General features: G+C 52.2%; 8 protein-coding genes across 8 annotated transcripts; 2 read left to right on the top strand and 6 right to left on the bottom strand.

Moving 5' to 3' along the window:
* Nucleotides 1–499: 499 nt before the first annotated feature.
* On the top strand, nt 500–2144 carry Z519_12650 (uncharacterized protein; the record flags this gene model as incomplete). Its single annotated transcript, XM_016770355.1, has 5 exons — nt 500–737; nt 851–957; nt 1013–1187; nt 1244–1652; nt 1715–2144. 5 exons carry the CDS (start codon nt 500–502, stop codon nt 2142–2144), a joined length of 1359 nt encoding a protein of 452 aa, XP_016613406.1.
* A 3041-nt stretch (nt 2145–5185) lies between these two features.
* Nucleotides 5186–5631, bottom strand: Z519_12651 (uncharacterized protein; the record flags this gene model as incomplete). The annotated part of the gene is made up of 2 exons (XM_016770356.1): nt 5186–5389; nt 5494–5631. The coding sequence occupies 2 exons, from the start codon at nt 5629–5631 to the stop codon at nt 5186–5188; spliced, it is 342 nt and encodes a 113-aa protein (XP_016613407.1).
* A 2555-nt stretch (nt 5632–8186) lies between these two features.
* Z519_12652 (uncharacterized protein) lies at nt 8187–10372 on the bottom strand (the record flags this gene model as incomplete). Its single annotated transcript, XM_016770357.1, has 2 exons — nt 8187–8405; nt 9647–10372. 2 exons carry the CDS (start codon nt 10370–10372, stop codon nt 8187–8189), a joined length of 945 nt encoding a protein of 314 aa, XP_016613408.1.
* Nucleotides 10373–10847: 475 nt separating this feature from the next.
* Z519_12653 (uncharacterized protein) lies at nt 10848–12596 on the bottom strand (the record flags this gene model as incomplete). The annotated part of the gene is made up of 3 exons (XM_016770358.1): nt 10848–10938; nt 11000–12463; nt 12520–12596. The coding sequence occupies 3 exons, from the start codon at nt 12594–12596 to the stop codon at nt 10848–10850; spliced, it is 1632 nt and encodes a 543-aa protein (XP_016613409.1).
* Nucleotides 12597–14050: 1454 nt separating this feature from the next.
* Nucleotides 14051–16473, bottom strand: Z519_12654 (uncharacterized protein; the record flags this gene model as incomplete). Its single annotated transcript, XM_016770359.1, has 5 exons — nt 14051–14481; nt 14538–14652; nt 14743–15102; nt 15150–16023; nt 16121–16473. 5 exons carry the CDS (start codon nt 16471–16473, stop codon nt 14051–14053), a joined length of 2133 nt encoding a protein of 710 aa, XP_016613410.1.
* Nucleotides 16474–17303: 830 nt separating this feature from the next.
* Nucleotides 17304–19039, bottom strand: Z519_12655 (uncharacterized protein; the record flags this gene model as incomplete). The annotated part of the gene is made up of 4 exons (XM_016770360.1): nt 17304–18060; nt 18126–18247; nt 18301–18605; nt 18667–19039. The coding sequence occupies 4 exons, from the start codon at nt 19037–19039 to the stop codon at nt 17304–17306; spliced, it is 1557 nt and encodes a 518-aa protein (XP_016613411.1).
* Nucleotides 19040–20685: 1646 nt separating this feature from the next.
* Z519_12656 (uncharacterized protein) lies at nt 20686–23219 on the top strand (the record flags this gene model as incomplete). Its single annotated transcript, XM_016770361.1, has 3 exons — nt 20686–20872; nt 20936–22379; nt 22430–23219. 3 exons carry the CDS (start codon nt 20686–20688, stop codon nt 23217–23219), a joined length of 2421 nt encoding a protein of 806 aa, XP_016613412.1.
* An 816-nt stretch (nt 23220–24035) lies between these two features.
* Z519_12657 (uncharacterized protein) lies at nt 24036–26153 on the bottom strand (the record flags this gene model as incomplete). Its single annotated transcript, XM_016770362.1, has 1 exon — nt 24036–26153. The coding sequence occupies one exon, from the start codon at nt 26151–26153 to the stop codon at nt 24036–24038; it is 2118 nt and encodes a 705-aa protein (XP_016613413.1).
* Between the last annotated feature and the right edge of the window lie 1257 nt (nt 26154–27410).

A 27410-nucleotide genomic window follows, 5' to 3' on the forward strand; every position in this document is an offset into this window, starting at 1 on the left:
CTGCGGCGATTTTGTATCCGAAATCCAACGAATGCTCAAGACAAGATGCTCCAACAGGTTTTCTCTCCGAGACAGAGCTATGATACAGACCCGCAATTTTATTTCGAAATCTCTGACTCGAGCTCTCGCTACATATATTAAGAAACGGTTTTTGCCCAGAGATTTGCCGACTCACATATGCGTTGTAATACCGAGTGCAGCGGTGATGGTGCAGATATTCGACTCTATCTGCCAGTGCCCGGCATCGCGTACATCTTCTCCTAAAGGACTAAGAGTCGTGTATCTTTCCATAGGACAGTCCCTTCGGTTACCAAGTTCTCATGCGGGCGGCTACTAGCACAGCACTGCCATGGCTCCCTCGGGTATTACGTTTTCCAATTTCACATCTTGGAGAAAATTGTCGGTCATCGCCGTCCCCGCACTGCTTTCCGAGACTATATGCATTGAAGCAGGCCCGGTACGTACCGAGAACTATTGCGGTTACTCGTGACAACCTGCCATGGCACAGAACAGCTTCCAGATCTTGAAGAGCCGAGACGAATCGCCTGGAAGCATCTTGATGGCGCTGGGAGAACCAACGTGCATGAAGGATCTCAAAGTCGAGGATATCACTATCAACGAAGCAACCGCTCCAGATGCATTTGAGCCAGAAACTCCCCCGGATGGTGGTTGGGAAGCATGGATAGTGGTTTTCGGATCATTCTTTGCCTTTATGTGCAGTTTTGGCTGGTTGCAATGTGAGTCTTGATTGCGGCTATTTGTCTCCTTCTGGCCAAATCTGATCTTGCGCCAACTCCCTTTAACACCTACAAGAACTTTAGCTGATCTCCGGCCCCCATTGAGAGTGCAGGCATCGGCATATTCCAAGATTATTACCAGAATGATCTACTCCGTGGAATGTCCCCGAGTTCCATTGCCTGGATTTCCTCCGTCCAGTCATTTGTGCTATATATCATGGTAGGTCGCAGACCCACTTTACTAGGGCATAGAATCCTGACTGTGATACTCACAGGGAGTTGTCTCGGGAAAGCTATATGATAGCTATGGACCAAGGTGGCCTCTGTTGGTAGGCTCATTTCTCACTGTCCTTGGGATGATGATGACGTCCATCTCCAAAGAGTATTATCAGATCTTTCTTTCCCAAAGTATCTGCTGGGCTGTGGGACTGTGTCTTGTTTTCTTCACTAGTATGTATCAGTGCTCGTACTTCCTAACATGCCCTCACATACTGATTTTGCCTCAGCCGCAGGTGTCTTGGGGACTTGGTTTAAAATACGTTATCCCCTAGTAATAGCTATTGCTGTGTGTGGATCCAGCCTTGGTGGAGTCATCTTCCCGATCATGATGGATCGCATCATGCCGTCTTTGGGGTTTCCATGGGCAGTTAGAATCGCTGCTTTCCTGAACCTGGGTCTTTTGGTTCTTGTAAACTTGACGGTTAAATCCCGGATTCCACCACAGCCTCAACCACTACGCATTTCAGAGTTTACCAAGCCTTTCGCCAAGCTTCCCTTTTCTCTGACCGTGTTAGGCACATGCCTGGTATACTTCAGCATATTCTTACCTTACAACTACGTCATTGTACAGGCTAGAGAGGCTGGAATGTCCTCGACGTTTGTTCAATATCTAGTGCCGATTATGAATGCAGCAAGGTGAGCCATGCCACACGCTTCCGGGGAGGTAATACAAGGTATGTGTGCTGAGAAGCTACTAGTGTACCTGGACGTCTCATACCGGGCCATCTAGCCATTCGTTACGGCGGGTACAACATTTTCATAATCATATCGACAGTATCGGGTGTGCTCTGCCTTGCATTATGGCTACCTGCAAAATCAGATGCGGCTCTAGCGGCTTTTGCTGGACTGTACGGTGCTTTTGGTGGCGGTATATTCACCATGGTTTCGTCACTGGTCATTTATGATTGTCCTATCCGTGAGTTGGGAGTTCGGTATGGGACTTTCTTTATGTCAGTTTCGTTTCCGTTGCTTGCGGGGAATCCAGTTGGTGGAGCAATCGTTTCGCTTGAAGATGGAGGATATACCGGCTTAAAAATATTCACGGGAGTTACCTTACTAGCTGGGGTATTTTTTGTCACCGCCGCGAGGTTATTGATCACTCGCTTTAAAGTCAGGGTCGTGATATAGCACGAACTGTCTAACCAGCTATACACGCTGGGCTGACTATGAAATACGGACAAAGAGTGCAGTCTTACAGAAGCGAAACAGACTCTATTTGATTAATCTCGCCAGCATTAAACTGTACATGAAGAGCACAAAGAGCATAAATAACACGTTGAATTCGACATATTTCAAACGTGGGAAACACCATGCCCAAGCCATCCAGTTGCAACCGAAAAGCTTAGTATGTAACTTCATGGAACACTTACGAACTATCGATGTGTTCAAGGAACCATTCAACTGCTCTTTATCCTTCCCGTTCGTTACTCATTAGTCTCTAGCGGGCAATTGGCAAGATGAATTAGGTTCTGAGCATTCGACATGATCAGGAACAGACTGGCGAACCGGCTGATGTAACTTTCTAGACTAGCGGGGAGGATACCGGCTGGAGTTGCATCTGGCGCCATAGTTAGCGCCATCACAGTAACGCTGAGTGAGCAAATAAAGACGGTAGGGACAAATCAGACCTCGCAAATTCTTTTTTTAAAGAGATAGATGAAATTGATAGTCTAAAGTACTTCTGTAGCATATATTTGCCAGTGCGGGAAAAAGAGAGATGGCCGGGCGAATTGACATGGCTGGAAAGACGGAAACACTGCACGCACACTCGATATACCACCATCAGGCTCCTGTACCTTTCCTACATCGCTCACTATTCTTCACCCGTGAGTGCCATGGGCCATTTCGGGGTCTCTCAGTCACTGTCACAGCTGCTTCGACTAGTCCCCCCTGTTCTTCTCGCAATGATGAGAATAATGAAGCTTGAACTACCATCGGCGCAGCCCATCAAAATATCATAGAGGATGTCTGAATACCTTGATGAGCTGTTCAACTCACATGGGACAGGCTGCTCCAGCTTTTATAGATGCTCTGCTCAACAATATGGCACTTGCATATAGACGATAGAGAGAAAATAGTATTCATTGGCAATTAAAATTGCACGAATCCTTCGACCTCGACGAAGGCAAGTTACGTTTGTAAGAGGAGAGGTTAGTATTCCTGCTGGGATGGCAATGATTGTGTAAGAGAAGGCGATCTAAGAATAGAGAGATCGATGAAAGTATTTAGTAGCAATATCCTTCGTATACTCGGCGTATCTACAGAGACTCAAAGCCTTAAAGAGGCTTTGAGCAGAAAAGGGGAGAGGGTGCGGCCTTTATACGTTCCTCTCCCGTTTAGCGTCTTGGCCTCTTTGCTGTGTTTGTTCTGCAGGGCTCCGGGATAATTGTAGATGTCCTAACAGATTGCTCAAGGTGAGGCACTGCCCTCACAAATGACCTGTGCAAACCAATGGAATAAGGTTAAACACCACCTTCTTTCCATGACGTACTATATCAGAATCTTCTCATCAACGAAAACGCCGTCCGCAGAGTCCAGGCACAGCAGGAAGATTCTACCGTCGATATCTACGGATAAGTCATCTGGGGCTGTGGAAGGTCTGGAGCGGGTCCTCCACTACGACGACAATTCCTGAATCTTGGGCAAAAAGATGGGACTCAGTAGTGGTCTACGGTACGCACTATGATGCTGGGGCGATACTTCAAAATGCCATCGCTATATGCTGCAGTCACTTAGGAGAGGGATTGAGGGCCATACGGTACTTCGAGACAGCAACAACTCTCTCGCCCTTGTACCAGCGGTTCTTCGCCCCGAGTCCCCTACCCCCCACCGGATAATTATCCTCCATCCTTTGTGGAGAACAGGCTCCACTTGGAGATTCGCTGCATCCACGACCTCGGTGATCATCTCCTGTGGAGTGGGGACGTCTCTGAATATCAAAACTTAATTTCAATATCGCCGCAGTCAGGGGGTCACGGAAAGTTCCCACTTCCATCGCATTGATTGTTGGATAGTAAATCTGTAAATTCAACGGAACCAATCTCCTAGGCCACTAATTGTCGCGACCTGGCTTTGAGATGGAAATAAAGTCTCCAACGACAACGAGGAGACGACGTCTCCCCTCAAGATCTCTCTGGAATGTGTCCATATTGGACGCATCACAGCTATCGGTTGAGACGTTCCACGTGTGTGCTCCCAACATGCAGCGGCTATTCCCCAACCGTACCGGTGGCATCTTGATCGCCCACTGCGTGCAATGTGACAGCGATATCTGATGTTAGGAGGTCACCCACGTTGGGGATGAAAAGGTGCAAAATGATAGCAAGTCCCCCAAAGCCCAGGCTCGAGAGAAAAACCGTGCGACAGGCGTCTATATTCGCCACCTTGTACTTCAGTGCCGGTGGCGGTGATTTGCGGAGTGACGTCCTTGACCGAAGCAAACGCCTGGCCCGTCCCGATCGAGAGAGCCTCAAGGAATGCGAAGACCGAGCGGGCGGGCAGACCAGCTTGGGTGACTGCAGGAACAACTTCCGCCGGCACAGTAACAGTCAGCCGGCTACGGAGCACGGCATAGTAGATTGCCGCTGATATCGAGCCCAGGAGGGAGCGGGTGCAGCCCGAAAGGCGGGTGGCAGCACCAAAGTCGTGCTGATCTCTGATGCAGACCGAGATCAATATAGCGACGACAGCCTCGTTCCACCCGATCAAGAGGCACGATACGAAGACAAAGACCATAGCCATCCCACTGTCATCCACTATCATCCACGTGGCATGTTGCCAGAGCTACCCTGGTGTCAGTACTTCTCCTTACCCACCTTCACGTGTAGCAAGGCTTACCTCCTAGGAAGATGGTTCCGCCGATCACCACCACCACGCACTGATACTTCTACTTGGTGACTGTCATCGTCATCATGCCGCCGATGATCTGGTCCACGGCGATGCCATGGCGACGAGGCAGGATGCCCACCCGGCCCAGGTCTGATCACCGTTGGCGAATATAATCTGCACCATACTGGGCCAGATGATGGAAAGCCTATAATAGACGGTTGCCCCAATCCCAGACGATAGCATAGACACAATCCAGCCCGAGGATTTGAAAAGATGCAAGGAATAAAGGAATCCTTGATTTCAGAAAATATCTCGTAGAACGGGAGCGCAATAATGAGCACTCATCCTGCGACCATGGTGCCAATGACGTGTCCATCACGCCACGGGTACAGGGTGCCGCCCCATTCCAAGCCCAGGAGCTTCGCGCGAACCATGAACCACCGGCGACCGAAAATATCGGTGATCCGCCCCATCAGGCCCGGGCCGACTGCCAGACCCAGCGTGTAGACGAGGGCGAGCCAAAGGACTGTCGCTCGGCCCAAGATCTTCATCGATGAAGTTGAGAATCGGGGTAATCAAATTAGCCACCCAAGCCGCCTAAGAGGGTGAAGCAACGAGCAACATAGGTGCCAATGAAATATTTACCTACGAAATAGCCTGGGGGCACATGTTCAATGTCGGTCACAAGTCCGTGGCATTCAGCTCGCTCATTGCCCTGAACGGGCTCTGTTGCCTGTTTAGACGAAGCTCCCTCAACGGCGGTGTCATCCTCTCTTTCCAAACGCATTGTTCCAGGAGACTTGCCGACAAACTTTTAGTCCCACCTGAGTCTGGCTCCGGCTGGTAAGATGGATAGGTGTGACCAAGCAGCGCCTCGGCGACAAGTAAAATGAGACGTAACAAAGGTCATAAGGGGGCGATTGGGAATCGATATACTGGCCCTAGTGGTATTGTCATCTAGGTTGCCCACGGCGGAGTCCAAGCACCAAGCATGCATACATTGTGGAAAGATCCGCTGAAGCGGATAGCCATCGTCACAGACAGGAACAGAATCAGATTCAAGATTGACACTGTTCCATCGACGCTAACTATCAAAGGAACCTTATTTCCGTTGCACCACCGGTTATGGGCTCCCGAGGGCAGTCGCTATCGTGGGTAGGTGCTCGATCCTCGGCTGGAACAAATGCCCCACACAGAGAGCCGAAGGGGAGGTAGGAAGGTCTCTCTACGAGTGCGCGAAGTGGTCATGAGTGTCGTCCTCGGACTGAAACACTTAACTTGAACGCGATGATGTATCTAACTATACCCCGAGGGGTATAACTTATCTATATAGGCTAACTGATCGAGAAGCGCAATTAATCCGTGGGCACCCGCCCCGACCTTTTTGCACCCTAGGACTGTCGGTGGTGGCTTCCCTACAGTCACGTTTGACAACTCCTTTACGGACAAGTCGGGCCAGGCTGACTTTCTCACCAAGCCTCTCGATTTCAGTTGACAGCGGTGTCACAAGGATCATGTCTACCTGGAAGAACATCGTCGATGGTGGGAATATAATGCTACTTTTCGCTCTCAGCGCATCAGCCGTACGTGAAGCACCGCGTCTTCTCGCTCGCTTCTCTAACCAGGGGATTCCAAAAGGTGACGTTGTTCTACTTATCCAGTCTCATCATCTACAGAGTCACATTTCTCTCGCTAGCCAAATTCCCAGGTCCATTCATAAACAAGTGGTGTTCCAAACCCAGCCATCTTCTCACTGCTGCGCGGTCGCATGGTATGGATACGAAGACTCCACGACATGTATGGTGCGGCAAAGCTATTGGGCAAGTCCGTCACAAGCTGATGACTGGTGTGCCGGACTAGTTGTCCGAGTGAGTCCTAATGAATTGGCGTCAAAAAGTGTCCAAGTATGAAAAGCCATCTATGGCTACCGGCACGGAAAGCCAAACATGGCCAGAGATCCGGTGTATGCCGGCGCTGTGAAAGCGGTGAAAGGGGCGGTGAACATGCAGTATGAGCCGGACGAAGCAACGCACGCTTAGCAACGACGAGGCTTAGGCTGCTCTTTCCTCTCCAAGGCTCTCAATGAGCAGGAGCCCATCATCGTCGGCCATGCCAACAAACTATTAAAAAGATCACCGAATTCGCCAAACGCGGCCAGGCATTCAATCTGGCCGAATGGTAAGCTTTCTCACCTTCGACGCGATTGGTGGCCTAGCCTTCAAAGAGTACTATGGCTGCCTCGACCGCGGCCCTACCATTCCTTGGTTGCTCTGGTGTTTCGCCGCCGTGGAAGGTAGCGTATTGGTGCAGTCGACCCGACATTCGCCACCACTGGCACCCTTCTCGCTGTTGTGGCACTTTGGCGATATCAGAGCACCCAATCAGCCACACTAGGAGTTTAGGCGAGAACTGGTCAAGAAGTGTGTCTCTTTCCCGAACTCGCTTCACACCCGTTGGCGACTAACGAGTGCCAACGACGACCGGAGAGACTTCGTTTGGTACGTCCTGAAGCAAAAAGACAAGTTTGAGCTGCGGGAAGAAGAAATCATCGCCAATTCGACGTTATTCATGTCAGCAGCTCGCATCCGCTGCTCGCCCTTTCAGACCTGGATCGGTTTTAACCAAATCACAGTCTCGTGGGGAGTGAAGCCACGGCAAATGCCCTTTCTGGACTGACAGCGGGACTGCTCCGTGATCCGAGAACGTACGGTCGGCTGGTGCGTGAAATAAGGTCGGAATTGGCGACACAAGAAGGCATTATCCACGACCGGACTGCGAAGCTGCCATACCTGAACGCCTGCATCAACGAAGGTCTCCGAGTGCATTCTCCAGTCACCCCCGGATTGCTGAGAACTGTACCTCCAGGCGGCGACAATATCGACAATTCCATGGTCTCTGGGGGAACGATGGTCTCTGTCAGCTTCTGGGCGGCATTGGAGAATCCGGCAAATTTTTGGCAGCAGGAAGAGTTTTATCCCAGAGCGGTAGCTCGTTGATGCTTATTCGACCGACCAGAAGAAAGCCACCCAACCTTTCTCGATAAGACCCCGCGTGTGCTTGGGTAAAAAGTAGGTCTACGTCCGGCGTATTTTTGTCGACCCCTCTTTTTGTGTGCTAATTGGTCACCGGCACAACCTTTCATGGATGGAAATGAGCTTGGCACTTACCAATCTACTATGGCATTCCAATCTCACAAGCCCTGACGACGCCGCGATGTGGGATCCCGAGGGATAGATGAAATATATGAAGGCTTGGGTGGTGCGGGAGATACCCGAGCTCAGCGTGAAGGCGGGTTCCGTGAGGAGAGAGAGGACTTCTTCTCAGCCTTCTTTCTGGCATGCCTCAATTTGAGACTGTATTGTTTAGTTCTAGATAGTCGATGCTAGCAGGATGCTTTGCTTGACTCAAGAAACATGATGAGGTGTAGGACGTCGGGATCAGCGACAAAGGGTTTGAGCTGTAGTAGTCGAACGTGCTATCCGCATGGAGCATCACAGGCTTCTTGTGACGGAAGTCAGGCAAGCCTGCTATAGGCAACCTCCATATAAGTAGGGGATACCCCTGACCGTTACATCAGTTCTTCAGGCCATGGAGTTTTCTTGGGTCATTCAGTAGTTGCACCACTCCGTGCTTTCATCCTTCGGGCTCAAGCACACTATCCTCCGTCAATGACCTGCACGTGGCCCCGAAGATGAATTCCTACCCGTCCGACATTGACCAGGCGATCAGTTCGGCGACCTCTCTGGATCCGCCTTTTTGCTGGATTGGCTGCTGAAAGAAGGGTGGCTCGTGGCCTCTGGTCTGGGATGACCATCGCTGCGTCGGAGTATCGATTAGTCCGCTGTCGAGAAAGGGCAATGTTAGGATCTGCAACCACTTACGGGGCCAGGCAGTTAATCCAGACCTGTCTGTCTCCAACTTCGCGTGCGGCTGACTCGCTCAGACCAATGACTCCGTGTTTCGAAGCGGTGTATGCGGCATTGTTAGCAAAACCTCAATCCGGCCACGCTGGCCGCATTGACAATCGATCCACCATGGCTGAGATGCGGCCGTTGCGCTCTTATACAGAATATGATCTCAGCTAGGTTGATATTGATGACGTTGAGCAGCTGTCGTCATCTAGGTCTTCACCTCGATCGACATTGATATTGTGGGGGATGATGTCCGCGAGGTTTGCCGCTCCGTCTAATGAGCTAAAGGTGTCGACGGTGTGTTTGACCCACGTGTTGACTTGTTGGCTGCTGGACATATCCATGGCGGGGATCTCGCACTGCCCCCTTGAGCTTCGATGAGTTTTCGAGTTTCGTCCAACCCTGCCAGGTTGATATTGTCTCAACGCGGCCCTGACCTGGCGAATCTCAAAACCACGGCGACGAAGATAGCTTGATGGCAAGTTCTATATTGAGAACGGTCATAAGGTGCCGAGCTGCTCTGGGCCCAACGTCTCACATCGTGGTCGGTTTCATGGTGAAATGGCCACTGTATCTCAAGGAAGGAGGGGCCCCTGGCAGCGACTACCAGATCACTCGGAAACTAAAAAGCTACAGTAATCTATCAACATTGACGAAAGCAACCAGTAAGTCACCAAAACCCCCGGGCGGGCAGATTCATCCTCTGACAACTTTCGCCCGCCTGCCTTTCTATCATACTGAGTTTCCGCTTCCAATTGGCCTCAAGCACACATGTAATTCATCAGTATTTGGCTTGTTTGCATTCGGTATGATGACATCTTCCGTAACAATTGAGTCGGTAACGGGCATATCGGAGATTGTCCGCGGTCCCAGTAATCCTTGCCTACATACCTGGCGAAGACTAGGATGCTTTACCCTATTGTCATAAAAGCAAGTGAAGATCCTATAGCCAACGATGACGTGTTCGGTATCGTCGAAATAGCTAGCACTCAGAGTCGTCATAGTTACAACTTCAATGACAAGGAGAAAGACTGTACTATCTCCCACGTCGAATCCAAACCCACCCCGAAACTGGCCGGTGTTCAGGAGTTCTGATGGGGTCTGAGGCATAAAGAGCATTGAGCGAGGATAGTCGTAACGGCCTTGGATTGGGGAAGCGTTGAGTAGAGTGACCCCTACATCTGGGAGTTGAATAAAAAATGCGCAGGGTATTGTTGATGGTACACCCCATCTCGGAAGCGGGAGTGGTACTCGTACTCCACCTTCTTTGACCATAAAGACTGTGGTATCTCTGCTTATCCGGTCTTCATTTACCTTAGATAAGGGGTCAGGCTGGACTCGCACATCATTATTACGGGCTGTCCAAGCAAGCAGAATGGCGTCGAACATGTTTTCGTCGTCGCCGGATCCAGACGACTGACAGTTAAGAGGGACAAACAAAAAGCTACCACCGGATGAGAGGGAGAGACCGTGTTGCTCTTCCATCTCCCTCGTGAGGCATATTGTCGTCTTGGTCTGTAGTCCCCTGGCCATAATATCGATACCAGTAGCGATCGTGGTGTATAGTGGGACCAGATCTCTCGACGAAGCAAATGCTTGAGGTGATGCAGCGAACATCCCTCGTAATGGGAGAAAGCCGGGCCCCGTTCCTTCTGTAGGTAGAATTGGAACTCAGCCTCGCCAGTCAAGGATTCAGTCAGCCTGACTGGAGCCCAGTACAATAGATGTCTCGATCCTGGAGACCGTTTGTAAAGACTTTCAATGCTCAAGCAGAGGGCTGATTCAATTGAAAACATCAATAGTCATAGTCATAACGTAGGGTACATAACAACTTGACTTGCCGTTCATTGTTTGCTGTGTGCAGTGCTCCACAGAGACCTGTGCGCCTTGATCTCCCTCGGACGATAAACTGCTGGATCCCCTGTCGGGTACGGGTACGCGGATACCGCCTTCATTCTAATCCAACGAGCCGTGACGCCTTCAACATACAGCTGCCGTCCCGCTCTAGGGTATCTCGCTTTCTGTCACAATCATTCATTGTACATCATCACATCGCAGGCCACAAGCGCGAACCGCGGGCTTGTCCCAATACTCATGCCGTAGCAGTGGAGTATTTCCAGCCCTGCATATCGTTCTCTAGACTGCGATTCAAAGTGTTGACGTACTCAACCAATCCACCGGACCTGCAGGATTGTTAGCGGATCTCTCACACCGGAAAGCGCACAGGATGGAGGAATCATTTACCAGTTCAGGGGTTCGACTTTGCGGCCGGGGATGTTCGCGCCCTGGTACCAACTCTTGGCCAAGGGGAACAGAGTCGCATTCCATTTCTCATTCATCCTCTTGCACCAATCTTCCTCTGACTCTGGCGTGGCTTCAAGTCTGGTGATGCCCTTGTCCTGAATCATCTTGAACGTCTTCTCAACCCACTCAGCTTGGAATTGCGTGCACGTAGGGCCTGAACTAAAGGCCGTGGGGGCCTGGGGTCCGTACAAGAAGAACATATTGGGAAATTCGGGCATGGCAATTCCCATGGCGGTCTTGGTGCCGTCTTTCCAGTGGTCGGCAATTGTGCCACCCTTGGTGCCTTGGATGTTGAGTTGAGCCAGCGAACCTGTGACCGAGTCGAAGCCGGTGGCCAGGATGATGACGTCCACCTCGACCAGCCCCTGTTTGGTTTTGAGACCAGTGGCTGTGACTTCTTCAATCGGGTTCTCATTAACATCGATGATCTTCACATTGGGTTGATCAACCACTTCGTAGAACCTCTGTTCAAGGGATGGGCGTTTGGTGCCCCACGGATGGGGTGCGACCTCAGGGGCTAAAAGTCTTTGCTTCTCGGGGTCCTTGACGCGTTTCAAGACCTGCTGGCGCCAGAAATTGTAAGCGGGTTCATTGGCTTTGAGGTCAAACAGCATGTCCTTGTATGTCGCAAGCCAGAACTTGAAACCACCCTCCTCGACCATGAGGTTGTGGTAGACCTTCTCACGCTCTTCAGGCGGGTCATCAAAGGTGTTTTTCTCCATAAAGTCATAGCTAAAGCCGGCAAAAGTGCCGCGGGTCTTCTCCATCTCGGTCTGATACCAGCCATTTTTCTTTTTCTCCTCCTCTTCTTGAGGGTCGAGCATGCGCTGGTTCATCGGCAGGCACAAATTAGGTGTTCTCTGGTAAACGGTCAACTCCTTCACGACTGGACCAATCTCCTGAATGACTTGGATTCCAGAGGCACCGGTGCCGATTTCAGCGACGCGCTTGCCCTTCAAATTTACACCGTGCTGGGGCCACACGGCAGTATGGTAGATATCGCCCTTGAAGTTACCGAGACCGGGAAACGGAGGCGTATATCTTTTGCTGGCGAACCCGATGCAGGGGATGAACCACTTGGCATAGATTTCGGTTCCGTCCGTGCACTCAACCAACCACTGTTGACGACCTTCATCAAAGACAGCGCTGTCCACGTTCTTGTTGAAAGAGGTGTGGTCACGAACATTCCACTTCTTCTCGACGTGTTCGAAATAGCGACGAAGATCCTGCCATCCCGGGTATCGCTCCTTGAAGGTGAAATCTTCCCATAGTTCCTTATCAAACAGCTGGTAGATGGGCGTATCGGTATCCACTCGGGCACCGGGATAGCAGTTCCAGTACCAAATACCGCCACTGGCTCCTCCCTTCTCAAAGATGCGGACACTGTAGCCGAGTTTTCGCAGGCTTGCCGGTAACGGTCAGCTCCATGCTCATGGCGTACAACGGATCGCATCTCTTACCGATTCAGCAACGTGAAAGAAGCAAAGCCAGCTCCAACGAGCAGGACATCGACCTGCTCAATCTGATGTGAACCCATAGTTGTCAGGCGGTTGAGGCAAGGGCTGTGTCGGATGGGTAGAAGAAGCGATTGAGTTCGGCACAAACAGATGAAGAGGATTGGCGCCACAGTATCTGCGAGCGATGACCGTATGCTATTTGTATCTCTTGTTGACTTAGAAACCCCGCGTCCCCTGCCATCCCCCCAACATCCCCAGACGGATAGGTTGTGTGTCGATCAGCATCCCGGGTCCGGGTTCCAATGAAGCTCTGACAGTGAGGGGTTACAAGCGGGCCAAAGGAGTGGCGGACATGAAACCGGATTAGAAACTGTCAGAGGAGCTCTGGGAACGCAAGCAGAAAACGTAAAGATTACAGTTGATGACTCGGGTGGAAGGCCCTCCAGAAGGTGTTGATTCGCGTGAAGCAAGACCCCTCGGCAGAGACAGACTCCGGCCAAATCAGTGAAATCGCCGTGAATGGCTGAGATGTTCTAGTCCGGTGCTGCAGGAGTCTGGGATGTGTGGGGAGAGGAGGAACTTCGCGTGAACTGGTCGACGTGGTGTGGGCACCGTGGCCATTTCTCGTAACGAGGATGAGGGATTCAGGTCGACAGCCGAGATGGAGGGTCAGTGAAGGATCCGTAGGGCCTAGAGGTACCTGTAGCAGCAGAACTAGGGCGGTGCTTGGTCTAGCTGCGCACTGTTGGAGATAGACGAGCTGATGGAACAGGCTCACTAGGTGTCCCAAAGCAGTGGCTCCAAATTGGCTGGTTGCGTTGTGGGGGAAGCTGAGAGGCGGATCATGACGCAGACCATTTGATTCCGAGAACACAACGAGCAATACTCCGACGTGGAGGGAGATGAGCGATTGAAAGAGTGAAAAGCTGAAATCTGAGGTGCGTGCTACTTCACCTCCGCTTCTATCTCGCACCACCACCACCTATCACCACTGCTCCGCACCCGTCACCACCAGCTACCTACCGGACCTCTTCGAACCGATCGCTCTGTCATATGCTCCAGACCGGATCCGCACCAGATGCTCTTGTCTTCGTATCCCCCCGCAACGCCATGCAGAAATCATTACCACTTCCGCAGCTCTCATGCCGAGGTCGATCAAGCTTGACAAACTCAAAAACCTCCAGATCGGCGAAATGTCTGCAAACGCCCCGGAGAAACGGAATGCCAGGGAACCTGGCCAGCTGGGTTTGCAAGAGTTTGGATGCAGCTTTCCGAGATCGGCGCTATCAGAATCCTATCTTGAGGCCGACAGACATTCAAAAACACTTATTGCTGCTGGCGATACTGTTTCAGAACGGCGACTTCGACGACGCGACGTTGTAAACGCCATGGGAGACCCCGCCAAAAAACGCCGCCCCAACTAGGTCCAAGGCGTTCGGATTTCCAACTACGGCCAACGCCCCTGTCGGCGGAGAGCCTCGTCGCACATGCAGGCATGATCCAGAATGCCCGGCTTTCAATCCTGGGACACTGTTCACTCACTCCCTGCCTCGTCTTCCTCTCGCCGTTTCTGCCGTCTGGAATCGCTGGTGTAATGCTTCGCATTCTCCGTCTGCTTTGTGTCAGAATGCAGACTTTCTTCCAGCCGCTGGAAGAGTCGTTCCAGCAACCACTCAGCTTCCTCCTTATCACCCATTAATGGACTCTGTGGGTCGATCCAGCTCCATTGGGCAACCCGGGTATCTTTGTCTTCCTGTTGGTCTTTCTCAGTCTCTCGAGCTTCATTTCCCTTGCCACCGTGAGCGGGAGCTCGTCGGTGGTATGATGCATCTGCTTCATCCTCACCCAGCAACTTGAGAAAGTCTTGCCACTCCTCATAGGTGTACGTCTTGGGCGTTGCTGCTGAAGCATCCGCATACACCTTTCGAATCTGAGAGAGCAGCACATGGCGATAGTGGTGGGCATCTGTTTACACCGAGGTCAGCAATATGAACTATGCACTGAAGATGGAAGGCTTTTACCTTCTTGCCAACGGTCCCCCCTGTCCCTAGCATCGGACTCGTCGCGTTTCTCCTCCTCCTCAAAGTCGGCAGCCAGACGATCTTTGATCTTCTTGTCGTTTTCACCAGTCTTTTGCTTCTGGCGACTATTGCGGAACAGCCGTGCAACGCCAGGATGCAGCTCCTGGTGCCCGGATTCACTCGCGGTGTCCGATCCCTTTTCGACATCTCGACACTCTGGGTTTCGAGGATCCAGCTGTCCAAGAGTGGCCTTGTAGACGCCGTGCTTGAGCCGATTTGATATGGTATCCTCGCTGCTGGGAAGCACAGTGATCTCCCCCAGCCAGATGGTGACGTCTTTGACAGCTTTCACCACGGTATCTCCCATGTCAGAGATGAGAATTGTCAAGGTAGGGACGGCTAGCAGAGTCCAGAAGACAAAAAAAGGCTTGCCACTGTTACTCATGGGTTGGAAATCCCCATAGCCGATGGTCAAAAGCGTGGTATACGAAAAGTAGAGTGAATCGAAATACGTCCATCCCTGGTTCTTTTCCGTGTGTTCAAGCACCAATGCCCCAATGGTCCACTACCCGTGGTCAGCGCGTTCCAGCAGGAAAGAAGTGTCACACCTACCAAGAAAGCAAACGCAAACGTCGATACAAGCAAACTCATGTACTTGCGCTCAGTAGCGGCCCACTCCTGGACTTTCCGCATCGCCTCGAACTCGGCTTGTCTCCTCTCCAGCTCGGATATCTCTCCATCCCCTGGGTCCAAAGTCAACGCTTTCGTGGTGTTTTTTTCGAGACCCAGTGCACCCTTGTGTCTCAAGAGGCCCTTCTTCTTACTAATCTTCTCAATCTCTTTGATCAGTCGCAGTCGGGTCTTCTCTGTTAACCGTGCTGCCATCTTTTTTTTCCCTCTCTCAAGAATCAATGACCGAATCGATCCGACCACCAAACCCAGGATGATAATGCCGCCCATCGCAAAGGGAAACAACAGTCCTCTGCCCAAATGAGTCTTAGGCGTATAATCATCACCAATCCCAATCGTCAGAGAAGTAAATTCAGCCCAATATACCGCATCCAAAAATTTCCATCCCTCAATGTGTGAATACACCAGCGCCCCCAATAGTTGATACACCAAGAACAAAACTGTCTGTAACATCAACGTTCTTTGCGCCACGGTAAGTTTGAACTCTTTACTGTAATAACCCTTGTACGCCCCATACACCGTAAAACACATCGAGTACGAAATAACCTGATACAGTCCCGCGGCGAAGATGGCGTAGTAATATGGCTGCGAGAGGGCCTGATTTTTGACACCGGGAGCGTCAAAGTTGAAGGACGCGTTAGCGACCAGGCCGATCAGGAGCACTGAGGCGATCCAAAAGCCGAGTATGGTAATAGGTTGGGCGATTTGAAAAGGTACACGGCGCGCCATGTTCAGGAGGAGAGACACATTGGCGACCAGGGCAAAGGCCAAGGAGACGGCATTGACAGCGATAAGCCTGTATCATATCTTGCTTAGCATTCTCCCGCATCTGCCACCCTCGGTTTCCTTCGACAATATGTTGTCCTGGGCTGCATCGTGCGAGCATGACCTACCAATCAGGGTCTGTGATGTCAATCCCATGCTCCTCTGTCCCTCCCGGGGGAATCTCAACCCGCCAATTCTCCACCAGCGCACAAATACTGAACGCATTCGCCATGGGCCCAAACGTACCCGCCACAAGGGGAATACCCGTGGAGGCGTACCACCATCTCGCTGGCATAAGAAAGTTCCGCTCTTGCTCCTCCTCAGACATTTTGTCGTACATCTCTTCTGGGGACTTGTCTCGTTGACGAGAAGGTGATGAGGTTTGAGCATTATGATGGGATGCGGGAGGATAGTCTTGGACATTTTCCTTGAGGATGGCAGAGGCATCGGCTATCGGTTCGTCAAGCCCAGGGTCGTTCATCCTGGGGGATTACCGGGGGAGGTAATGGTCAAGGAGGAAGACAAGAGCGGTCGAAAATACAGATGTTGGAGGAAGAGAGAAGGAGTGGTACAAAAAGCCGCAGAATTGTCAAGGCATTCTTTGTTGGTGCTTCATGGTACCGTGCTCGCTCTGCCCAAGCCGAAACTATATGCAAGGGATTGAATGGAGGCGGGAACGTGTAAGCGGTGCGAAAAGCTGTTGTGTCAGAGAAGAGTAATAAAAGATGAGAGAGGGTAAAAACACCATTCAGCCTCCATAGAATTGTTTGGAGTCAGACTGCGTCTTCCTTGGAAAAGAGATGGTGGCTTGCTTAACCAGGTGGAGGAGGATGCATCGATCGCGATTGACGATACGCCCGAGTTCAGGTCGATGAATCTGGGGACGAGTATGACGTCGTAGGAGCTGCGAGGACCAGTGACTTAGAAAGTACAGGGCCCTGTGGCGTCAGTGGCTCCCATCCTCCCGCCCAGGCGAATCAAAGCTTCAACGTCTTCCCGCCAGACGCGGGCGCCTTGGTCAATCCCGGCCTCCAAATGTCGGCCTTAGTATGCCCAACTTAACTGAAAAAGGCTGGCTGGGGTGGCATTTATGCGAGGGGCCACCAGTGCCAGTGCACATGATTTGCATGAGGTTGCGTCGATAATGCGACCTGGTCTCAGCTACGGCCACCAACTCATTATCCGCCCGCCTCCTTTTGTAGCACACTGTCGTCAATAGGTGCGTAGTTTGTACTAGGAGGCATCAAGTGTAGATGTCGGCCCCTCCAGTTCGGCCTTCGATGAATGGGAAATGTTGTCTGGGCTCGTCTCTTATTTTTGTCTCTCTTTGACCTTGCCGATGTACCGCAACACCCCTAGCTCCCAAGTCTGTCGCCATGTCTCCAGTAAGTCTTCACTCCAGAAGAACTTCGCGACTGACTTCTTGACCCACTTCCAATTCCTGGCGCTGGTTGAACTCTCGAGTATCCTATCTAGAAGAATAGTTCTTGGGGTTTGCGGCTGGCCTGTACTTAGTGCCGTCGCCTTGCCCGCGGCTCTCTCAGCAGGTGGAAATACGGGGCCTGCTATGACTAATGCCATCCATGTGGTACATTCGGGCGGCAAATCCCGGAGGTTATATCGACAAAGCATTTCCGACAGTGATTCGATCAAACGTCGATGGACTGGGTTCTGCTGCTTCGATTTGTTGAACGTCTCGGTTGTGATGGCCGCAAGGGCAGAACAAAGAACCCTCTCAAGCGTGTTCAGCCCGCGAAGAGGCACCAATTCAAGACATACGTGAGTCTGCTTCAGGTACGTGCCATTTGGATCTCCCAGTGGCAGCACCGCTTTCTTTCGCGGGCTTTGCAGTTGGTCGACCCATTCTGATATGCCTGATAACAGGGTAATGATGTGGACACAGAGACGACCGGACAGGGCAACTTCCCGAAATCCGTCGGGAAGCTTGGCAATCAAGGCGCAGAGATCCGGAGGAAATGGATGGCTCGGATACTGGAGCTTGATACTGGCCTCGGTCGTAGAAATAATAAGTTTCTTGTTTTCGTGGTATGCCCAGAGAGACTCGAGGCTGATCGTTGTCAGTCAACTTTGTCAAGACACAACCCCAAGGCCCCAATCTCGTCCCGGACTTACCCAGTGATGGCGTTCTTCAAGAAGCCGTCCCATCCCAAATAATCAACCCCTCCTCGCATTTCAACAAGGTGGCGTAGGCCAATTAAATGCGTCTCGAACGAAGCAAAATCATTGTAAATCAACTTGACACGTGTTAGTAACAACCCGTTCCGTTGCGGGAGATGAGCGGACATACTGCAATACCCAGCAGCGCCATGACAGCCAAGATTGTAGCGTCGTCGTCGCAGGCCGAGCTCCGCGCCATTTTCAGACGCAGAGCTTCGACTCCTTTGCCATAGTGAACCAAAACTTCCCTCGTTGGTCCCCGAGCATTTCCTTGGCGGGCTTCATATGAGGCTTGAGCCAGCGCCACCATGAGTTCAAACATGGATGCATTCTCCAGCGCGAGACCAAAGTACCTTCGTGACAGCGGCAAGCTATCCCCTGGACCTAACTGCTCCTTTCTCGGATTGATATGAACCGGCGCATAGTGCTGAAGGACTTCACGCAAGCCGAGAGTTAGCAGACATCCCCCAACGGAACAATACTCAACCAAACTCACAGTAGTCGACAGCGGAAAGGACACCCCCATCCGCTGATATTGGGAAAGCACAGAATGGGTCACCGCGCAACCCACCAGATGTCACGGTCAATCTCGGCGACGGCGTGATGGCCGTAGCCGTGACGTTGGGGTCAGTGCCAGCCTTCGTCGAGCCGAGTAGTGGATCAAGACGATGCCTCGGATCAGTATCCTCTTCTTGGGACGTCGACAAGATGTGGTCGCGGCGTTTCCCAATATTCGCTTTGGCCCTTTTGATGGCTTGGTTATGTATTCGATTGCGTTGTCGGGGGTTTGGCTGATTTACGAAAACCGAGAGCGGAGACACATCTGTGGCGAGCCTCTTCGTCTTCGGGTTCGGGTTGGTTGGCTGCATGAGAGATGGAGGAGGGGGATGACTGTTCACTGACTGGAGCAATGACAGTCCGCTGGTCCATAGCGGCTGCTGCTGACTGTCAAGGAAGGGACAATGAAAGATGAACCGGAGGAGTAATATGTGAAGGCGATAAAGATGAAGGCTGATGAAATTCTTCTCGAGTGTCAGCCCTATCTGTACATAGCGTCGGCCCAAGCCCGGCCCTTTGTCAGCTTTCGGGCTGCGGAGTGCTGTGTGGGATTGGTCCTGCACATCTCGCTTGAGTTGAAAGAGAGTCACCTAGGCACCTACTAGGAGTTACGGACTTGGACCTAAGGAGAGGCAACGGTTCTATCTTAAATCCAATGTCGCCATCAGGCTTGAGGGATGTGACTCGACCCTAAGTAGAAGGCATTAGCTGTACTCCTCTCTACGAGGGCATATTGGCCATTCATTTTGATGAATTGAGTCTCGCGCAGGCGGAGAACAGATCCCAAAGATAACAGGGGAGGGCTGGTAATCAACGACACGGCAAAAGGTGCCTAGTGGGATTGAGGAGCGATGAAGGGAGCGATTGGACCGTTATCGAGAATGAGATTGGAGACCAAGGTTTGATTGTCCTAGGCAATGAACTGTAGACTGAGGTCAGTATTGGCAGTGTACAGTAGACAGCCTTCTCAGTGTATACACCTGACCTCGTCGCTGCTGCGGATCGGAAAAAAAGAAATTCCGCCGAACAGGATGCGAGGCAACCATCTGTTACCACCACCATCACCATCATTGTATTGAACATAAGTACGATATCCAGCTAGCCAGGTATGTAAGTACTTAGGTATGTAGGTACTCGGCACTCGTACATAGTCCTTGATCTGAGTGATCTGAGTGGGTGGGCTGCTATCTCCAGATACTACTCCACCGTGGTAGTGACATACTGTAGATTGTCTCGTTGCCCTGTACGGAGTCCCATCCACCGCGTTGTAACTGGCTCAGGCACACCTAAAACTCCGGCAGCCCAGGCCTGAGACGGTAAGAATTGACGGACATGAGCTCAGGTTCCAGAAGATCCCTTGCGAACCCGCCCGCCCTGGTACTTCCAGGCCGCCCCGGGGCCAATCTCGTGCTCCTCCCACCTGCGCTCCACCTTAAGCGGCCCTTAATCCAGGCTAGTGCCACCAAGGCTTGAACGATTGCTGCCCCCCAGTGACCAGTGACCACCCGCCCACAAGCCTAATATCCCACCTGCCCAGTGCCCACCCTCTCCAAGCTCCCTCCAAGAAACGTGCATGCACATCTGCATCTGCCCTCTGCACCTGCCCGGTTTCTCGTTGGTGATGCGACGACTGCGCCTCAAACGCTTCTTACGACTCCGACTACGAGGTACAGTTTTACGCAGTTACACCTTCCTCACTCTACACTAACTCACTCGTTGACCATCTACTATCTACTACTACTATTTCGTTGCCTCTTCTCCGTTTCCCATCATTCCGCTGTCCAATTCGATAATATCGGTGTACTCGGGGTTGTCTTCCTTCCGCTCGCTGAAATCCACCCTCACCGTCAACCTCTATGCACACCTCTCTTCCTACCCGTCGTTGCGCTTTGCGCCGTTGACCCTCTGAAAACAAAAATATAGCTGCAGCGTCCCACCCGAATTCCAATTCTACACCATGCTGAGGCCCGCCACTCCTCTGACTGTTTTGCTGCTCATATCTTTCGTTTTCCTCCTGCTATCGGTTCTGTCCACGCCCGTCATCCACAGCATCCCCATCGCAACCTATCAAGGAGTTAATTTTGGCGTCTTCGGCTACTGCACACCATCGAAATGCAGTGGCATCAGAGTGGGATATACAACCGGTAACAAACCACATAATGGATGCCGCGTTACTGAAACATGAGCGTCACTGACTTCTTTCTAAGATGGCCTCTTCCCCACCGGAGATACAGACTTCAACCTTCCCTCCTCGGCCAGACACTCGTTGTCTTCTCTCCTCATCGTCCACCCTGTCGCCGCCTTTTGTAACTTGGTCTGCCTGGCACTGGCAGCTGCTGCTCACCTACACTCTCCCTCTCATTCGGCGCGCTATCTTCTAGGCCTCCTCATTCTGCTGCTGCCAACCCTACTCGTCACTTTACTGGCTTTCCTCGTCGACATACTGCTCTTTGTGCCGCATTTACAATGGGCCGGATGGATTGTCCTAGCTTCCACCATCCTCATAGCCGCTTCGGGTGTCGTGACATGTGCTATGAGGCGCACTCTGGTCTCTCGGAAGGCGCGTAAGAAGAGAATTGCCGAGAATGCTGAAATGAGTGGAGAGAATTTCTACAATCGGCAAGCACAAGAGTCGAAGACGGTCGCGCAAACATTCACCGCGGAGCCTACTATGCCTATGGTCAATGGCTCTCCGGGTGCAGATAGGCTGCCCGCCTTTGCAACCTTTGATGCGAGTCAAAAATCCGACGAAGAACGTCAACCCCTCAGGGCGCAAGTTCTGTCCAACGAACCCACTCTGGTGACCCCTTCTCGTGATGGCGCGTCGGATCGATACTATGGGCCTCCATCTAGATCTAGCAGTCGACCACCTTACAGTGGACCACGAGATCAATTCGGGAATCCCCCTCCCCTGCCGCCGCCCGGTCCGGACGGAGCCATGGTGTCTGGACAAGGTAGAAGGTCTGGCGACGAACCTACTCCTCCTGGTCCTTACCGTGATCGCAGTTTGCCACCGCCGGGCGGTCGAGGCTATCCACCGCGTGGCAGAGGTAACTATCCGCCGCGGGGTGGCTATCCTCCTCGAGCAGGTGCTGTTGGCCCCAGAGGACCGCCTCCCCCACAAGGCTATCCTGGCAGAGGTGGATTTTCGACTGACACGAGAGGAGGATACGGAGGACGTGGTAGAGGTGGATTTCCCCCCGGAGCTCCCGTTGGCTCGGGCATGGCTGCTGGAGCTATAATGGGTGGCGGACCGCGACGACCACCCCCAGGATATCCGCCCAGTGGAGCCGACAGTACCTCAGAGAGATACACTCCGCCGGACGAATATCCAGTGACAATGGGTCCGCCACTACCTATGGGACCATCACAACAGTACATCGAAGACAATGAGCGGAGGTATGATCTGAGAAGTCCTTCGGTCTACACTCAAGGAGGTGAGGAACTGCAAGGTCCATACGGAGCAAGCGCGCAGTCTCCGGGAAGGGAAAGGACGTCACCTTATGGCAGTCGTGTCCAATCACCTTTGGGTACTCTCCGTCGACCATCCCCACCTCCGGCGATGCCTCCGCTTCCAACGACTCAGCCCATGGAGATGGCTAGCACCTCTATACGTGACTTCAACCCCCGGCGGTCGCAGAGTCAAGACCCGTGAGTCAAATCGCCCCCACGGGGCAAGGAGATTACGCTAACTGATTCAGCTATGTCCCCGCGAGGGCTAACTGGAACAATATGTCGGTTGATGATATGGGGCACCCGAGGTCACCTGGAAGACATGGTCAATCTCCTGTTGAGCTCTCTACAAGTTGGAGTCACGTAGGAGGTTATAACGGCCAGCCGCATAGACCCCGTGTCAACTCTGGCGGGAGTGACGTCTACTACGAAGATGTTGATCCACGGTTTGCTTCTGATCCAGAACCGGCAATGCCGCAAAATCCCCATGTAGAAGGACGGAGCCGGAGACCACCTCCACTTCTCACCCCAGGCCCACCCGGCCATTACCGACCCGACTCATACAATGAGATCCCCCCGACAAACTCGTACGAGGAATTGCCTGGTGCCCGATCTCCTGCGGAAAGCGAGAACAGCAACTTTACGTCCGTCAGTCAGCGTGGGATAAATCCCAATTGGAGGCCTGGTAATGGCGGAGAGTTCAACTCACTGGGTCCCGCGAGGAGGCGAGATCACCAGACGAGGCAAGACATGCTACTGGCAGGTAATCCAGACTTTGAGCTGCCCGGTGCGATGGGACCTCCGCGACTTCCGATGCGAGGGCGTGGCGGAAGCCCTGCCATGAGAGGGGGAATGATGAGGGGAGGACCAGCTCGTATCCCACCAGCCAGCGCCGTGGGCGGAAGTGGCGATGGTCCCTATCCCACCCCCATGGGACCACCACTACCTGGAGGCACAATGGGACCGCCCGGACCCGGACCCGGACCTGGAATTGCACCGGCACCAGGGATGGGGATGGGAGGGATGAGGGAGATATGAAGGGTATACACGAAAACAAAAGCTTAGCTTACGTACAGTCCCGTCTAATATTGTCTGATATGCGGACTGGGTATTGTGAAACAAATGGAATGATTTGATGATTATGAATCAACGAACAAAAGCCAGGACTGTTAATATCTTGTGCAGTTGCCGTTGCAGTTTGCCGAAGAATGGCCATTGAACCGTCTAAACTGGGAAGGTAAGCAAGAGGGATGGACAAAAATGAACAGGCCTGATGACTACTCCTGTACTCTGTGCTGTTACTTCCAATACCACAGTTCCACATGATCACTATTACTCTTTTACTGTCACTGGTACTGTCACGATTGGTGCTATCAGGAACGACGAATATCGTTTCGCGTGATGGCTACGAACCTTACGAGACCGAGCTTCGCACGAAACTGCAAGGCTACGAGGCTACGAGGCTATGCATGAGGCTATGTATGCGGCTATGCACGAGGCTACACACGAGGCTGAGCCGCCAAACCCATATACCATGTCAATGCCATTGGCGCCTACTTACTCACTTGTAAACTTGTACATATGTACGCCGTATAGTTTTTTTTTTTTTTTTTTTTTTTTTTTTTTTGTGCATTAGTTTCGTTTAGTTTAGTAATAGCATAGTCTGCATGCGGTGTATAGAAGTCGGGACATTGACCAGGCTGTAGGGCTGCGTTGCTTAGCACCGGACACGCACACTATATTCATTAGGTAGATACATATACGGATTTTGCAGACATCTATGTTGGGTTTAACTGATTCAGTGCTTGCTAATTACAGAATACAGAGTCACGTATGGCTCTGATTTCGCTTGCCTTATATCATGATCCTCCCATCCTGCGTCCTTCCACCAAATAATCCGAGGATGTTGGAGCCACTCCCACTCCCACTTCCTCTGCCGTCATTGTCGTTGCCGTCTCCTTCACCACTGCCTGGTCCGCCTAACCACTTTGGCCGCTTGAATCCGCCGCCACTTCCACCTCGACTCGGTGAAGCTTGCATCCACTTGGGTGTTTCGATGGTATCAATCGTGTTCTTCACCCTTCTACCGAACAACGTGAAGAAATTTTCCTCGACGGGCTCAGGTTCCAAAGCAGGTCGGTCTCTGAATCTGCCCGATGTTGGGTTGCGTGTCGTGTTTGACGAGGCGGTGCTGTTGCTACCAGCGCCTGCTCGATCAGCAGAAGGCACCCACCTAGTCGGTGCCGCACGAGGCCTGTCCAGGGACGTGCGCGGCGAATCCGTAATGCCCAACGTAGCGGTTGGTCGATTTCCCTGAAGGTCTCTCGCAATGAGATCCCGTCCTTCGCGCCAACCACCTGTCCCAAAACCGGACGGGTTCTCGTCCTCGGCTTCGTCGATTTCCAATATGCCAAAACCTAGTACATTCTTGATCTTGCCATACAGATTAAATAATGTCATGATCACTGGAAGAAGGATGAACATAGGAAACAGGTAGTCGAACCAAGTCCCCAACGGCGTGAGATTGATCAATCTGCCCAAGAAGCCATAGAACGTCGAATTCCGGTGAATATCCTTGGGCAAGAAAGTAAGGAAATTGTACGCTAGCGGTACCGTCAATTTTGCAATTTGTCCGGCGTACCAGCACGCGGATTCAGCGTAGGTGTTCCTCCTGACCAGGGCTCGCTGATTCCATGTAGGAACGTCGTTCATACTGCTCAGTGCGCAGATGCACATATATGTGATCCACATGGAGGCGACGAGTTGCCCGCCGAAGCCAATTTGATAGTTCTTGTCCCTCGGGTGGTGGATGACTGTAAGACTGACGGCCGAGAGATGCGGGGCGGGGAATTTGATAATTTCAGACCAGATGATGGCGATGGAGGCGAGGGAGAGGACGGCTCCAAGAGCTATTCTAACGACGGGAATGAGGTGGACGTATAGATGGTAGCAAATTGACGGGGTGATGATAGACCATTTGGGCGAGGGTGACGTGGAGCGGCCAAAGTCCAGTTTCCGAGAGGCCTTTGAGTCGAGGATAGCCTGCAGCTCTGAGGCGGTCTGGACAATGTTGTCCCATTCGCGGATATATCTAGCTCGTCGGTGCTTAGCTCGCACTAATCGTCGAGTCAAGTCCGCCAGGTATCGTTCGGTAATAACTGCGGGCACTTTGGCAGAGGCATCGATGGTGGTGACATTGGAAAAGACACGGCTCTCAGGCTGGCCAGTCATGTCGACCAATTCATCAATCCAATCTTGAAAATCTCGAGCACTACCGGTTTTCCTTTGCTTGAGTTGCATCACTTGGGCTTCCAATTCATCGAGCACCACGATCGCGTCCTCCAGCTTCTCATGAACTCTGGGCGCCTGACTCTGGACACGGCGCAGGCTACCACTTATATCCGCCTTTCGAAACATCCTCCTCGGAATGGACACTAGCCCATGGCCCATCAGGTAGATGGCGAGAGCCAGACCCCACACATAAGCGAGCGCCATGACCAAGGCCCTGATCGCGGTGAAATCAAAGCCATAGGAGAAGATCATGTAGATCAAACCGGCGATAGAGCAGACGAGAACAATCAACTGGTACCTGCCATTGGAACGTAGAGAATAGACCAGCCGGGATTTGGGATCACGATACCCGGCGTCCATGTATTCCCCCAGCAGAGGCAGGACGACCCATGTCAGGACAAAGGTCAGCCAGTAGACTATCCTCCACGAGACCAAAACAGCTCTTTTGGGGAACCATATCCCTTTGCCGCCATGATCGCTTTCTCGCGCACTCGACGCGAGATCGATGGGGACTAATACGAGGGCACTCGCAGGCAGGACCAGGGCCAGGAAGATTGGTACGAGGAGGAAAGCGGGAGTGGTTCGTAGAGGTAGATAGTGCCGTAGGAGGAACAGGACGGCGACTGAGATGGTTAAAAGAGCCAGGCATGCGAAGATGTCGGACCCCACCGAGGATGCCATTTCTTTCAAGTCTCGATGTAGAGATGGGTTTTGCTAATGACAAAGAGCGTTGATACCGGCCATTAATCGGGCCCTCATGTCGAAAAAGCCACCACCAAAATTGGAGGTTATCGCAGGGTGACGAAAGAGCCGCAGTGATGTTCTGGCCGTCAGCGGAGCGGTATGTCGAGGCTGTCGGTTTCTAGAATTGAAAATGCCTCAAACCAAGTAGAACGCGATAAGGGAGAAGAGTGCCGCAAGGGGGGAAATGATTATGCACAATGTGAGAAAGGGAAATGGTAGACTTGAATCAGACGAGTGACGTTGTAGCGTGTGGTCAGGATGGAGAGACGCAGTCGGGAGGCGGATGGAGGACAAGGAAAAGCACGGCTACGCTATAGCGGATTAAGTTTAGGGCGCATTAGGTAAAGCACACAAGGGGCCCAGAGCTTACCTGGTTATGGGTAGGGTGTTCTAAGTGTCAGTGGCAAAGGGTAAAGGGGGGGGAAGGAACCTGAGGGGAGGAGAGCGGCGGGCCCCAAGAGTAGAGGAGTTACAGGGGGGTAGGCCGAGCGAGTTAGCTGAAGGTCAGAGTGTTCTACTTGGTAGGTACAAGTAGGTAGGTGCGCTGGATGCCCTGGACTTACCAAGAAGCTGGAATAGCACGCTGACCAGCGTAGCGAATGTTGAAGAATGCACTCACCTCACCCAGTCAGTAAAGAACAGTAACAGTAGGCAGACAAGGGCAGACAAGGGCAGGTCATGGCCTTACTTATGATCCCTGCGCACCCTGGTCCCTTGAGCTACTCCTGCCCTGATTGAGTGGACTCGGGGGTGCCTGGGGAGACGCCCGGGGCCTCACTAGCCACTAAAGACAGTTGACAGACATCAAGTTTTGGCGACAGTAGCGAGTAGCGAATTCACTCGTCGTGCTAGTTTAGGTTTGGCGAAAAGTCATCCATCTAGCCTCCATCCTCCATCCTGCACTCTGGCTCCATCCATCCTCGTCACCTGCGACAGCGACATTTTCTCGCTCTCTGCTTTTCTTCCTCCACGATCCCCGTCACAGCTCCGTATGGCTCTCTAAATCACTCTACCGTGGGCACACCTCCCTCGCGACTATATTCTTCACTCTTTATATCTGTTGCTTGATTCTCACCCCTCTCCCCCCCGGTGGTCGGTCTCCCCGCGCTTTGTGCCTGGTTGACAAGGCTAAACAGCCACCGACAAGCCTCATCGCAAAGTGGGTTGGCCTGGATTCCTCCACGACGCGTGTGG

This window comes from Cladophialophora bantiana (assembly GCF_000835475.1).
Source record: "Cladophialophora bantiana CBS 173.52 unplaced genomic scaffold supercont1.32, whole genome shotgun sequence".
Taxonomy (NCBI): domain Eukaryota; kingdom Fungi; phylum Ascomycota; class Eurotiomycetes; order Chaetothyriales; family Herpotrichiellaceae; genus Cladophialophora; species Cladophialophora bantiana.